The sequence below is a fragment of the Myotis myotis genome, unplaced genomic scaffold (genome assembly GCF_014108235.1).
Source record: "Myotis myotis isolate mMyoMyo1 unplaced genomic scaffold, mMyoMyo1.p scaffold_m19_p_2, whole genome shotgun sequence".
NCBI classification, from domain to species: Eukaryota; Metazoa; Chordata; class Mammalia; order Chiroptera; family Vespertilionidae; genus Myotis; species Myotis myotis.
The window spans coordinates 116,123,692-116,139,762 of NW_023416324.1; the positions used below are offsets into that span (position 1 = coordinate 116,123,692).

General features: G+C 36.6%; 1 protein-coding gene across 3 annotated transcripts in view; it reads left to right on the plus strand.

Moving 5' to 3' along the window:
* SAMSN1 (SAM domain, SH3 domain and nuclear localization signals 1) overlaps nt 1-15,215 on the plus strand; it is a 47,757-nt gene extending 32,542 nt beyond the window's left edge. For 2 of the 3 annotated variants that reach the window (XM_036350314.1, XM_036350316.1), the window contains exons 7-8: nt 2,951-3,101; nt 14,361-15,215. In XM_036350314.1, coding sequence (XP_036206207.1) covers nt 2,951-3,101; nt 14,361-14,563 — 354 coding nt within the window. In that variant the 3' untranslated portion in view covers nt 14,564-15,215. Of the gene's footprint in view, nt 1-2,950; nt 3,102-5,892; nt 8,528-14,360 lie in introns of those variants that run through there. The other variant, XM_036350315.1, reaches the window with a different exon arrangement.
* Nucleotides 15,216-16,071: the final 856 nt, after the last annotated feature.

Genomic DNA, 16,071 nt, shown 5'->3' on the forward strand with positions numbered 1-16,071 from the left:
TTCCAAATCTGAGGAAAGTAACACCCAGGGGCTTCTCTTTTATATCTTCCTGGGGTCTTTTCCCCGCAAATATGGATTATGCTTCTGATCCTTTTCACGGGCCTTGCAAGAAGGCCCCCAGGTATTGGGGGTCTCCAGGCCATATTTGATGGTTTGGCCTGGCGCCAGCATTAATAACCCTCCCTCCAGGGCAGTGCACTGTTCACAGTTTTATGGCCTCTGTAACAGGTTCTGCAAGACCAGTTTCTGGGAAAGAGGCAGTGACTTAATTATAGGTTATCAAGAATGTACACTGAGCTTGCTGGCATGGATTCAGATTGCTAGCCCTCCCCCCCCCCCGCGCCCCCAAATATCAGGGTTGCATTGGAATTAGCCTTTTAGCCTCCTCAGAAGAAGTCCATTTTGCTTTTAGCAGCGCTAAAATCAAAGCCAGTATCCCAAGTTTCCATTCTAGGTTGAGACACAGTCTAATTCAGCACCAGGCTGGCTTAGTTTGTGCTCCCAGATACAGGTCATCAGTCCCTTACATGTGGGGTCCACATGGCCACTGGCTATGTAGGAAACACAGGTTAATGCAAGGAAGCAGGAACAAAAGGGCCGAGAGAGAACATGAACTCCTTTTGTTTAGGGGATTGTATAGTCCCAAATTTTTGCAGGTTTGCAATGGCCCTGCCCTACTCTAGTCAATTCATGGTTCCCCAGGCTTGACTGACAGCCGCTTTCCCTGTGACACCCCAATTCACTGAGGATGCACTCATCTTCTGCTTTGTCTAATTCCATCCCCCAATAAGCTGCAAGGAAATGGGCCAGTGGTTCCCTGGGGAGTGTGAAGTTGCAGCTTCCTAGTGAAGCTGCCCAATTAACAGGCCTATAATGTCTGGTCTCCCTTATGCTTCTTTCCTAATATTAGCAACTAGCTAATTACAATGGTACCAGAAACTTGAAAGAAAAAAATGAAAATTGTATTTTCTTTAGAGCAGAGATCAAAAGCAAGTCAAAGGAAAATAAGTAAATATAACTCTTTTAAAACTAATTTGTTAGGAAATAGTGATCTTAAGCCTGCATAATAATTGAGTTTAAAAAAAAAGAAAACCGTGTTGCCTATATTTATAATAAAATTATTTTCTCATATATTAACAAAATATCTACAGTGTTAAATAGTGTGTATATACAATATACCTAGCCTCACTCAATTTACTGTTTTGCAATCCATTTTAAAAGTTAACATGGTAGTACTTTGATACTTTTTGAAATTCATTAAGGCAATAGCTAATTGAACTTTCCTTAATTGTTTGTCCTGAATTATCTAGTTACAATCTTGTCTGTAGACACACTGCCTAGGTCTTCCTACATTACTACTGGTGCCCCAAATTGGGTGCTCCTTGGAAGAAGTACAAGTTTGAATCCTGCTTCCCTATTTGTTTTTATCATGACCTATGAGAAAACCAAGATCTAAGGAAGTGAAATAACTTAGTCATGAAACCTCAGTTAGATGGCTATATCAGAATGGGAATTTCCATTTTCTCTGTCCTAATTCAGTGTTCCTTCTAGGATATTTTTAAAAGAATTGCTACTGTTTTTTGTTTGTTTGTTTGTTTGTGGGGTTTTTTTTTAACATTAAAGGGCTAGTAATAAGCTCTTTCTGATTACCTAAAACTTTTATAATTCCTCTTATTCAATTTTAATAACTAAATAAGGATATTGAAATAATAACCAAATAAAATGGGAGGAATTTTTGAGAAAGTTGAAAAGCATTAAACTTCACTTTGAATTTTTATGCTGTTAGAACAGAGGTTACATAAATAAAATACAGACTTTGAAATCAAAAGCCCAGGAATTTTAAACTAGTATATCTTGATACAAATGATGGACAAGATATATGTGCTGAGAAAAGGAAACAATACTTTTTCCAACCACAGTACTTTTGTAAAGCTTAATAAAACTTTTAATTAAATAGAAAGCCTTGGATTCCTTTGGTTTATAACCAAAATCCTAAATATATATATATATATATATATATATATATATATATATATATATTGATTGATTTCAGAGAGGAAGGGAAAGGAAGAGAGAGGCAGAAACATCAATGATGAGAGAGAATCAGCTGTTTCCTGTACACCCTCCACTGGGGATCAAGCCTGCAACTTGGGCCTCACGCCCCCCCACCCACCAGAACAGAACCTGGGACCCTTCAGTTGTCAGGCTGACACTCTAACCAGCTAGGGCCTAAGTCCACTTTTAAATTGCATCTATTTCAAATTTATTTTTTACCCTGCCCCAAGAAATTAATGAGGGTAGCTGTTTTTGCAATCAAGCAAATAAGAGATGTAGATTCAAAAATATTACTATAATATACTCTATTAAAAGCACTTTGTTGCCCTAACCGGTTTGGCTCAGTGGATAGAGCATCAGCCTGCGGTCTGAAGGGTCCCAGGTTCGATTCCGGTCAAGGGCATGTACCTTGGTTGCGGGCACATCCCCAGTAAGGGGGTGTGCAGGAGGCAGCTGATCAATGTTTCTCTCTCATCGATGTTTCTAACTCTCTATCCCTCTCCCTTCCTCTCTGTAAAAAATCAATACAATATATTTTTTTAAAAAAAGCACTTTGTTTATAAACTTAAGGCACTCTAGTTTTGTCAATTTAGTAATTTGAGAAATGAAAAAGTGCCAAATAGGATGAATTTAATTGATCTATTATCTAGCATTGTATAGCTTAAGGTAATTATTTCTTCTCTATGTTTGTCCTTCCAGAATGTCACAATTATACCTCCAACTCTTTTAAATGCCCTAGAGTTTATATGTGGAAAACTAGTACAAGTAAAATAAAGTTAAGCAAAAGTTTTATTGGCTTCCATAAGCATTTCTACACTTTCTATAAATCTACAGAGAATTAAAAGTATTTAAATCCAACTAGCTCATATTATACATAATTTTTTCTCCCACACAGGAATACTCATCAACACTTTTGCTCAATGGTTATGAGACCCTAGAAGATTTAAAGGATATAAAAGAGAGTCATCTCATTGAATTAAACATTAAAAACCCAGAAGACAGGAAGAGGTTACTATCAGCTGCTGAAAATCTCCTTGATGAAGAAAGTAAGTGTGCACACCTATTTTTCTCCCTAGCTGATAATAACAGTTTAATGTAAATAGTGAAATCATTAAAAACAAAGTCCCAATTTAATTTGCCGAGAATCATATAAAGCATTCTTTCCCATAAAATAAGTGTATTCTTATACATTTGTAAACAACAACTCTGATCAAATATATAATTAGAAAGAGGTCTTTTTTTTTCCCTTTTGGACTCAGAAAATGAAAGGTCTTTTTTGGGTCCCTCATTTAGATTCTGCAGTTATTAATTTACATGCAAGTGCATGTCTGCATTGCCAAAGACTGGAGCAGATAGAGGCAAACATTCAGTGGCAGCATGCGCCATTAGTGAGAAATGTCATAAGCGGCTCCTGTAGAACAGCCCAGAGCTTGGCTCCAAACTAACGAACCTTCATGCCACACAAGAAGATTCATTTTATTACCATATAGTCGCATCTTGTATGTGTTTATACTGTTCTTTCAAAATGTTAAAATAGCTTGCAAAAATATTCAGCACTCCATGCTATTATCTGAGATGGCTCTGGCTGTTTGTGAGTATAAACTGGAGATGGAGGAATATATGCAGACTTACTTGTGCCAGAATACTGGCTATGCCGACTGGGTTTGTAGAGATAGGTTAGCTTTTGCTTTTACAATTGCTCAGTCTGAACACTCTTCTTACTAAATCTGGTCAGGCTCCCAGAACCCTGAGTTCAGAACATGCCAAGCTCTGCAAGGAATATTTTGTTAGAAAAAAGGAAAGAAGTACCTAATTTTAAAGATGAAGAATAACTTAGATCATCTAATACAATCTTCTCTTGCAAAAGTAATAATAATAATAAGCATTAACTACTTTTTTAACATGTTCTGAGTACAATTTTGAGCCAGGTTCTTCACATTTATTGCCTTCTGCAATGTTCTCCATAACTCTGTAAGATTGTACTGCCCCCATTTTATAATGAGAAATTGAGAAGATAAGTAACTTGTCCAAGCTCACCTACCTAGCAAATTAGAAAGCTAGGACCAGTGTTTGTGATGCGATGCTATACTTTCTAACACTACAAATAACAGTCCAGAGTAGGGAGGAAAGGTGCACTTAGGGCGCAGGCCTCCTGGCTGTCCCTTCGTGGGCTTCCTTGCATCCTCTCTCTTATATCCCCCAAATGGGCAGATTTGCAGAGCACATATTTATAGATACTGGCCTGTTATCTAGAAGGAATTCACTTTTTTAAGAAATTGTACCTTTACTTTTTTTTTTACTTGCTGTCTTGAGTTTGCATAGATCTTCATCCTTTTCAAAAAGCTTTCATGTGTATGACTAATTTGAAACCTGCAGAATTGATTTCACCCTTAGGCCTATGTGCTTATGTGCATTCTTTGAAGTTGTGGAAGCTAGGAGATACAAAGAGAGGGGATAGGGTCACAGGGGCAGACAAAGATCAAACTTAAGTAGCCAGTGTACTCAGCAGTCCAAGCCCAAACAGAACTGACCAGCTTAAATTGATGTAGCGTATCTTTCATGTAAATGAGGCAGTTTTTTGTCACATCTTGTCATTTTAAAATATGTCTCCTCTGTAAGCAATGTTAGGCTAAGAAACAGGTTCTGTAGATTTTTTGTAATTGATAATGTTCAGTATCATTGTCAATACTCTTCAAACTAATTTGACATTGAAGTAGAGGGAAGGAGAAGACAGTATTTTTTGGACACTTGCACAAAATTGCTTTTCTTCTACAATACCATCCATGTCGGTATTTTGCCAATTTTGCAGATAAGAAAACATTTTAGAGATGAACTTCAAAGAGGCTGGACAGCTAGATAAGTAGCAGAGCTAGGGTTTCAATCAAAGGCAGTATGCTATAAAAACCCACATTTTTCCTTCCACATAGGCAAATTGATAAATATGAAAACAACAACGAATGTTTAAAAACTTAAAATTACTACTACTTTCCAATTTTTTCAGCAGCTTAAGTTCGGTTTTCTACCTCAAAAAGTGGAAGCTAGTATTTAAATGAGAATGGAAACCTTATAAAAGCCTGACTCGCTGAAAGGTGGGAGCTGCTGTGGTTGCACTGCAACAAGATTATATGTTTTTTATTGTTAACAGAGAGAGTAGAGCCCCAATAAGCTGGCTTTCAGCTGTAGAGCAGTTTTCAGGGAGGACCCACAGAGGGAAGGTCAGCCCAGTACCAAATGCTTGGTCCACTTGCAGTGTCCACTTCCAATTTTTCATTCCAACTCCCTTATCACCCATCTACTTTCTCTGTTAACAACAAAAAACATATAATGATTTATCTTACCCAAATTCTTCCTTTGTAACGTGAAGGAAGTAAAACTAAAGTAGGTGTCTTTCTCAAGGTCATGTATCTAGAACCCATCTACTAAATCCAGATATTAGAAACACATACTGCTATACCCTGATCTCTGAAAACAAAGCACAATATCTCCAAAGCATGATGTGAAATGCAATGTTTGCTATAAAAAAAGTACAAATCCTCCAAATTATTTCCCTTGTAAAACTTTGGAAAATGGTACTTGAAGGTCACTAGAAGTTGATCATTTAATAATAGCCAGTAATGTACAAACATACATACACTGAGCCCAATTCTGGGAGATGAAAAATGGAAAAAATGCAGATTCAACTAGTGTTTGTTGTAAACACACAGCACAGGGATTTTTCTTATTTTAATCTTATGGTCAAAAGTACTATTAGAATATACATGTCAAAAAGATGCATATTGCATACTAGGCTATACTGACTGAAAGCTATTTATCTTACATGAAACTTCTTTGCTGAAGAAATAAAGAAGAATGACTTCTATTTGTTGATAAGATGTTGAGTTCTGATGATTCGGCACCATGCTGCTATATGCTTATTTTTATCTATTCTCTACTCTGTGAATCATATCTCCTACAACCATGCTAAAGATTAAATGCACAACCTTCATGTACCTTCAGGGATAAAGACCTTGAATATATGCTTTTAATAAAACTAAGACAAATACATGCCACAGGTTAAAATAGTTAGTTTTTTGTATGTGTGTGGAAGATTGGGGTATGCAAATTGCCAGGATTTTATGTATGTATTTTATTCTGATCATTGAATAATGTCAGTTTGGGAACGTCAATAAACTTAGTTTAGAGCTTCATTCTTTCTTAGGTTGGGAATTGGAATGTTTTGCTTTGCTAACCATTCAATGTAAAAACTGAGCAGAGTGGGCACCTGTTTTGAGGACAAGAATAAAAACTTTGCGATAATGTAGAAAGACCACAGTCCCATGTGAGCCTTTACATATCTAGAGAAACCAAGAGAATGGGGGTTGGGGCAGGAACAAAAGCAGAAAACTAACACTTAAAGCAAGCACTTTTCCTTTTTTCTTTAGGCCAAAAGAGATAGCATTGTACCCTCTTTGACTTTGAAGATGTAAACAAAATTAAACTTTGTAGATTACTGCTTGACAGGAGGTAGAGCTGCTTCTCCATCAGGCTGATGGAAGGGCTGGCAAGTGGTGCTAGAGCTGATCACAGGGTTACCTCTGGAGGAGAACAATTTGGGGCTCTGCAGTCCCGGCAAGGCTGGCACAGGGATATTCTGAACTCACTCCTGTGCTGCATTAGAACTGAGCAGATCAGGCCACGGGCTCTCAGCTGGGAATCTAGATCAGGTTAGAAGGAGAAGAAAAATCGGGGTGAGACGGCTCTTAAAGGAGCAAAAGAGCAGAATCTGTTTATTTTGTGCACATTAGGGTTTCTCTATTCATCATCTGAATTTTAAAATGGTCTGTTCACTTAGAATAAATATTCCCAGCAAGAAAAAAAGAGTAGAGAATATATGTGTGTGTTTGTGTGTGCATTGTTCCCTAAACACAACCTTCAAGAACCCTTTCCCTTGCTGAGAAATGTCTCTTTAGAATAAGTTAATTGTTGTTAATAGTAAATATTTTCTCTTTATTCTGAACTTATTCTTTTCCCACATTTAGAAACACTTTGATGTGTCTTAAAAGTGTGTCTATGAGAATGTGTACTGTTGTCCTGGGGGAAAATGGGTGATGGAAATATCTTGTCTTCCCTTTAGCACAGGGATAATTAAATTTTAAAATAAACAACAACAACAACTTAGTAACTGAATAAACAAACTGTATCAGAATCTGTGTATATTGTAGATACCTGCAAACTTTATTTGTAGTGCTCAGTGAGGAGGAAGGGGGAAGGGTGGATTGTGTGACAAGCTGTTGGCACCAGCTGTGGTCACAGCAGCCCTCATTGCTCAACTATCCCCAGTTGTGCCTTCCTGTCTGCCTACCTGCCCAAAATGATGCAGGGCAAATGGCAAGGCCCAGCCAGGAGCCTGGAACATGAGCTGCCAGCAGGGGAGACTTGTAGTTATGCCAAGGAGCAGTCCAGCAGTTGGCCTGATAGCGTGCCAGGGCAGGCTGGTGCTCTAGCCCCTGACATGTGTACCTGGTGTTCCCAACCCTCTTGCCATATGATTTCAATCTAGAGTCAAGACACATACATACAACTTTAAAAAAAAGATATGCTAACCATCCATATATACAGAGTAGAGGAGACATGTAGGCATTTTCCTATCCTGTGTTTATAAATATGCCTTTCATATTTGTTTCTAGTCATAGCTATTTGGCCTTATATTAATTTTGACCATTTCATTTCTTCAGATTTGGGGAGGGGGTTTATTCCTAAGATTTAATTTATAATTTATAATAGATGCCATGTTTTATGTAACACAATAAACACAAATCAGTCAAATGAAATGTAAACATTTATACTCTTCTACCAGAGAGCAATTCTGAGAGAAGGGAGTTCATCGGATTTCATGTCAGTCACCTAGGAAACCTGTACTGCCTGTGCGTGCAGGGCACCCCTGTCCTTGTTAGACTGCACTGTGATTGTGTGCTGGGCATGGCTTTGTGGTAATTACCCTGGCCAAACAAGGCTGAATCCTCTGTTACCATGTGCCTTCCCGATGTCCCCAATTCTGTGCTTGCATTAAGAGGATTGTTAACAATGCCTGTAGAATTAATAAATGTTGAGTGCAGGAGTAAAGAGATTTTCAAATAGTAAGCAAGACTTTTTTTGGTTAAAATACTTAAAGTCCCCCACAACCCCACAACATACATAAAAGTTTTTGTAACAGGCAGGCAAGAGTTGGTGTGCATTGTCAAGATTTGTTTTATGCATGTGTTAACCATGTGTGCATGTGTCCATGATAAAATGTAAATGAGTACTTTCTAGAGGGCAATAATGTAAAACCTATCAAAGTTTAAAACGTGCATACTTTTATTTTATACCCAGGAATTCAGTTCTAGGAGTTTGTTTGGTTAATTTAACTTCATCATACAAATACATAAAATACTAATTAAATTACTAGTAGTTTTAGTTTAAAACTAAAATAAACTTCCATCATTAATTCTTTTAAATACAGTGGGGCCTTGACTTACAAGTTTAATTCGTTCTGAGACTGAGCTTGTTAAGGAGCTCATTAAGGAGCTCATTAACTCAAATTACTCTGTCAACTCAATGCAAAAAATCAGAGGAGAGACAGCTGGTATCTCAAAAAACTCGTTAGTCGGGACACTCGTAAGTCAAGGCCCCACTGTAAATTAAGATATATACAAACAATAAAGCAGTATGAAGATGTTAAGAGAATGAAATGCATACTGACATAAAAAGATGTTTAAAGCATATTGAATTGTAAAAGTGATTTCTGGATCAGAAATATGCAGGACATTCATGTTTGTGTGAAATAATAATAACTTTTAAAACAAAGAAATTAGGTTAATTTTTACCATATCAAGTAAATAGGATTAATTTAACCTATAAGAAATATAAACTTGTCTACGGCCACACCACCCTGAACGCGCCCAATCTCGTCTGATCTCAGAAGAAATATAAACTTGATTTCCAAGGTCCCTAATTAAGCAATATAAAGTGATAGTTTTTAAAATTACTTGATCATTATCAAAATAATCAGTCCAATACGGGTGTGCATGGCTGGGCCCTGTGGCAGCCGAACGGTGCCGCCGAGTTGGTGCCCAGTGACTGTGATCTTGACTGAGTGTCCCTCTAGGCTCTTACTGAAGCAGTCACACAGTGCAAGTGGAGGCCGCTGTGGGTGTGAGTGAAAACATTTCCTTTTCTGCACACATGTCGATAGAGGGTAGACTATGATGCTGGGCTAAAAAGAAATATGTGCAAACAAAAGGAGAGTCACTTCAGCTCCATATTCTCTCATAGCTTCAGGAAAACAACAGAAACTGGTTGGTTGTCCATAAAGGGATTCCTGTTTTCCATTTGTTCTTGATTTTTCAAAGAGCATGTTAATATTCAAATGAAATGAATACCAAATATTCATTATAATTAAAAAATTAAAGTGTTTAAGTGATTTAAGGATGTGCTTAAGATGAAATTGAAATTACTAAGAGTTGTGCCATATTGTCTACTGAATATTCCACCCTGGACACCACCACCTCTGGACAGATAAACACAGCTATAGTTACCTAGAGAATGACTGAGTTTTGGTGTGAATGACTCAAGTGGGACTACACATGAGGTTGAGGTTTGGAGCCACCCTAAGATGCATATCCCTGTTTTCCTCTATAGAAATGGCACCAGGAGAGAGAATTCAGAGCTGAGTTAAAAAAAAAAATCCTTATTTGATCTTCTTTAGTTCATATTTCCTTTAATTAATCTAAAAATCACATTCTTTTTATTTAAAAAAATGTTTATTGGGTACTTTTGTTGGCCAGGCATCTTCCTATGTTCTCTAGATCACGTTATTTCATAGTACTTGCCCCAAAGAACTAGAGGCTTCAGACCTAAGTCAAACAACAAAGTAAAGTCAGTATCTAGAATATTTGAATAAGAAACCTGGAAAGTCAAACAAAAATTACGTTTTTAGTGAATCCTTAACTTTCTCAATGTGAATATTGGACAGATTTCTTTCCTTAAGGTTTGAAAACTTTTTACCATAATTAGGACCTAGTTTGATTTCCTTAAAGCTTTCTTCACTTCTAGTATAATTGAGATGCCTATACTTAATTAATTAGATGTCACAACTCCGATATAATTATTTCATGAATAATTGTATTAGCTGTCATTTGTTTTAATCACCATGCCGCTTTGTATCGCCATTGATGACTATCTTAAAATATTGATGAGGATAAAATATTTTAATATTCAAATTAGTACCTCATGACAAAATATTATCTAAATATTTTTTTCTTATATTTTCCTTTTTATTACATAGAGTACAGAACAGTTTGGGGATGTTTTCCTGACTTCCTATTATACCTGCTGTTAGCTGAAAGCAAAAAGGACATCTTTTTCAAATTATTTAATAATTTCCAATATACTCAGATTTGAAAATGTATAGCCTTTAGAATGTTTGAAAACCATTCGGGGCTTTATAGTAAACATGTATCATTTTAATTTTTATTAAAACTAGAGGCCCAATGCACAAAATTCGTGCAAGAGTAGGCCTTCCTTCCTCCGGCTGCTGGCACCGGCTTCCCTCTGGCCGCCAGCAGGCACCAAGGACCTGGGCTTCCCTTGCAGCCCCGGCTTCATCCGGAAGGTCATCTGGTCTAATTAGCATATTGTGCTTTTATTATTATAGATAGAATATAAAACATTGTAGATGATCTGAGGAGGATAGAGGAAATATATCTAAAACTTTAATTCTTTCATTTGTAAATTATATGCATATGTCTATGTGTTTACATAACGTTTATAACAGAATACATAAATTAGAAATACTGAAATAAAGTATTAGAAATAAATTAACAAATCACAAACATTTTGGTATAAAACAGATGCACTCAGACATCCTATGGCAAGTGTGTAATTTTGGAAGCAAACTGTTTCTCATTCCAATGTTATTTGCCTGGTTAGCTCAGATGATTGGACCATAGGACAAAACTGATGAAGGTTATAGTTTCAATTTGTAGGTAGGTCAGTTAGCTTTACACTGTTTCACGGTCACATGGAGGGGCTAAATGACTTAGAAAGGAAATGTGGGTGCAGTACTGTGAATTCATCCCCTCTGCTGGGAAAACCACCCACAGCTCCAGTGCTAGGTTTGTGCCAATCCCAAAGTCATTAGTGTCAGGATGAAAAAAAAAAAGAAAAACCAAAGAGGAAATCCTGACCCTCACAATACAAAAATTTTATGCTATGAAGCTCTCATTTCCATAATATAACATAATGACCTGCCTTTTCTTTTTATAGTTATAGTTGAGGGGCTCCAGCTGATCACCTGCCTGAAATTACTGCAGGCCTGGTGGGAAGCATTTGAGGAAGCATAGTCATGTTTTCATTTCACTAGGAAATCATTTAGCAAATTACTGCTGTTCTGTAAATTACTGTGCTGCATGACTTTCATACTGAGAAACTATTTCCTTTTTCTATAAAAATTACAGATAAAAGATTACCACAATAAATAATCTGTATTTAAAATAAACCAATTTCTAGAATTTAGAGAATGTGGCACACCGTTTCTCATATGGGAATAGAAACAAATACATTTTTATTACTAATATTAAAAATATATCCTCTGTTAAAGTCAGATTTTCACTTATTTTGTTTGTTACCCTTTGAGATGATACATAAAGGTTTCTGAGGGTAAAATAACAAGCCAAGTACTTATTTTTAAAGGAAAATAGCTAATTTTGGAAATCATAGTACTTTAAGCCTAAGTTTTATCTTTAAGAGAACCTCACAGTCAGTAATCAACCTAAATAGAACATGGTATTGAGAGCACTTTTTATTGTGTGAAGTCCTGTGTAGATGTCAGTCTGAAGGGAAGTAACTCAGTAATTTTAATTTTGCGATGAAGTGATAGGCTCTAATATAACCTAGGGAAATAGCCTCACAACCATTCTAAGAGGATCACATTCTAAACATGGTGATCATTGCTGAAGTGGCAGAAAGCTCACACCAGGCCTCACTCCTCTGGTCTTTTCCAGAGACACTCGGATCATGGAACTCAGACATGGCTCATCCACTTCAGTGGCAATAAAGATAGACAAGCAGAGGCAGGGTGACATCTCTTCCTCAGAGAATGAGGTCCCATTTTCAGACCTGCTTTTTCACACACAAGAAAAGGGGGCTTGGAAACAACAGTGAAACAGAGTCTCATAAAGACTAAGTAGATTTTCCCAAACTTAAAGGTTGTTAAGACTAATAAAGAAAAAATGCTTCATGGTAGCTAAAATTTTAAAATAATTATAATAGGTGCATATTGAAATTAAAGCTCCTTATACCTAGAACCAGCTATAACATCACTGGATTTAAATATCTGATAATTGAATCTGTAATTAAAGTTGTGGCAAACCTGGAGAAAATTCAGAAAATGACATAAATTTGGCTTCATTGTTGCAAATAAAACCTTGGAGGAAAAAGTTAAAAGGACTGTTATGATTCATTTTGAAGATGAGGATAGTTAAGAAATGATTTTTATTATTTTTTTTCAGACTTTCTCAATCTGTGTTCCTCATCTAAACTACAGAATACTGAAAATAATTTAAGCGACTTTTCCATCCCTCCACGGATCGGACATAACTAGCATTATTCTAGATACATTGAAGAGAGGCTTACCCATTACATATAAGGCTGCGTTAGGGCACCAGGGCTCAATACTCTCTCATAGTGGAGGTTGATAACAAGTGGATACACAGTGAACGATAAACTAAAGTCAGCAAGATATCTATAGCCTAAAAAACGCACTTATGAAGCAGATGTGTAGACTAGAATACAGGGTGAATTTCTTAAAGATAAATTACTTAGCATTATATGAGTCTATTGAGGAAAATTACACAATATCCTTCTCCCAAAGATTTTGAAGGTGGGATTTATAGTTCTTCTGGCAAGAATGGGAGGAAGTATGTAGCATCTGAAGGCAGAGGCCTTGAAAAGTATGCTTCGTTCTTCCAGTTTGAGCTATTCAAAAGTCCACAATGGGGGAGCCCTGAGGTTAGAAAGGGGAGAACAGAACGTGCTGTGGGCTAAGAGCATCGCCTCTGTGAGGAACTCACTGTAATAATGCAGAGAAATACCCACTCACTGGTGTCAAGAAAGGGAAAGAAACAGTCCTCACAGTAACAGAAAGAATGCTGACACTGAAGAATTCTTGAGAAAAAGTAAATCTTTATAGGGCTACTTAGGTTCTTTAGAAATACCTTTTGTTATATCTCTAATATTAATTTTTTACTAACATATAATTCCAGTTGAATCTAAAATACAGATTTGATGATACATTACCAATATGAACATAAACAATTGTTATTCAGAACTACAAAGCATAAGACACTGGGGGATAGGGAAGGCTAGGGGACTGTCTAGGGAAGGGGGAAAAAATGGACACATATGTAATACCCTTTGTATTACTTTAAGCAATAAAAAAAAAGAAAGAAAAAGAAAAAAAAAAGAACTACAAAGATATAGAAGACGAATTAAATAAAGCAGACTTGATGGTTGTAGCTTACTACCTAAAGCAACCTGATTTCTATGTCTATTTTTTTATGAATGCACACATAGGAAAATCCTGAATACTCTGTTCTTTTATTAGTATTTTTTTAAATTACATTCAATATTATTTTGTACAAGTTTCAGGTGTACATCATAGTGGTTAGATAATTATATACTATACAAAGTGTCCCCCTGACATTTCCAGTACCCATCTTGCAGCATACATAGTTATCATATCATTGAATATTTTTGAATACTGTATGTTTTATGAGTTAAATTCTAAGTAACTGGAGTCCCACTTTATTGTCCATAGTGATCTTTATTCATTAATCCGCATTATCATGATTAAAAATTGCTCACGAAGATCACTATTAATGTGGACTCTACATTTAAACTTTACAAATGACTTTTTCTAATGTTACTTTAAGGAGTATTTGGACAAGGAATCAGTCACACTGTGGATACAATCTGCTTTCTTTGGCAACATTAATGTAAAATGCGAGTCCATATTGATCTTTGCTTATGCAGGCAGTTCACAAGAATTCCATGACATTGCAGGAGAGTAACAGTGGTTTGCTCACTTTGTCTTCTAAGAAAACAGTGGTTTGAATATTTGAGTGTAAATAGCTTTTTTATAATAAACAAACATATCATTTACTTACAGAAGTTCCCATTGTAATGAAGTCCAGGTTGGAACAGTTGAAATAGCTCAAAGATGAATGAGTACATGAATAAAACTTTTCTTAGATCTGCATAACTGCTGCCCTCTTTTCCATTTACAGCTATTCAAGAGCAAGAAAATGAATCTGTGCCCCGATCCTTAAGCCCAGACATCTCCTTAAATAAGTCACAGCTAGATGACTGTCCAAGGGACTCTGGTTGTTACATCTCATCGGAAAATTCTGATAATAGCAAAGAAGACCTGGAGTCTGAAAATCTGTCTGAAACGGTACAGAAGATGACTATCGCAGAAACAAGTGACTGAACACATTCTCAACTCTATACCCACATCTGCATCCCGTGTAACTCTTCCAGAGCTAAAAGGTCAAATAGGAAAGAAAGAGAAGTATTTGAAGATAACAATCTAAAGTTAAGATGTTTTATTCTGAATTATTTTACGTAAAAGTTTATATCTCTAACATTTCCAATTACTGTAAATAATATGTATATTTATTATTTTAAATGCTACATGTTAATATTTCACATGAGTGTATTAGAAAAGGTGTAATATAAGTCTTTAGTATGTGTGACATAAGCTTTATTTTGCAAGTGCAAAATGATAAATTCTGCAAAATCCCCTCATTTCTCCATACCTGCCAGTTTTGAATTTGTGTCTATTACTCCAGCAGTGGAGCCTGGGTCTGTTTAACCAATTATCCAAGCAGTATTTACACTCATGTTTATACCTACTAGAAAGTACAAGTTAATATTGGAAACATTTGATCCACAGTGTTTTCATTGTTTTTTGTTGACTTCTTCACTGTTACATGGTATAAAAGTATAGACAATATACTGTTAGTTCTGATTTAGTGAAATGTATTGTAATAATTGCACAGATGTTTCACCTTTAAGTGTAAATACTTTAAATTTTGAAATGCCCTAATTTTAAAAATAAAATGAACTATGTGCATTTGGTATTTTCCAGATTAGTGTTACTTTCATATTAGGCATTTCCATATTAGACATTCAGACAAACTATCTCCTACCAGACAAGCTTTTATAGTCAGTCCTCACTATATATATCCTATATAATAAAAGCTTAATATGCTAAATGTCCTGTCATCCAGTCATCCGTTCAACCAATCAAAGTGTAATATGCTAATGATATGCTAAGGCCGCTCTACCGCTAGCTATGATATACATTGACCACTAGGGGGCAGATGCTCGGACCAGTAGGTTAGCTTGCTGCTGGGGTCTGGCCAATCTGGACTGAATGAGATGGGCCGGACATGCCCTAGAGCCCTCCCACGGTCCCTCCCCTGCTGGCCAACTTCTCACATCCCTCCCTGGCCCTGATTGTGCACTAGTGGGATCCCTCAGCCTGGTCTGCGCCCCTTCGCAATCCAGAACCCCTTGGGGGCTGTGAGCGAGCTGGTTTTGGCCCTATCCCTCAGTCCAGGCCGAGGGACCCCATTGGTGCACGAATTCATGCACTCAGCCTCTAGTATATATAATTCCCAAATCAATTACCTCACCTCACTCTGTCTCCTGAGCACCAGATCTGTGTTATCTAACTTCCTGAATACTTCTATGTATTAGTCAGCTTAAGTTGCCATAACAAAATACCATAAACTAGATGGCTTAAACAATAGAAATTTATTTCCTCACAGTTTTAGAGGTTAGAAGTCCAAGACCATGTGGCCAGCATGGTTGGGTTCTGGTGAGAGCTCTCTTCCTGGCTTGCAAAGAGCTACCTTCTTACCGTGTTCTCACATGGCAGAAAGATAGAAAGTTTTCTGGTGTTTCTTCTTATAAGGACACTAATCCCATCAT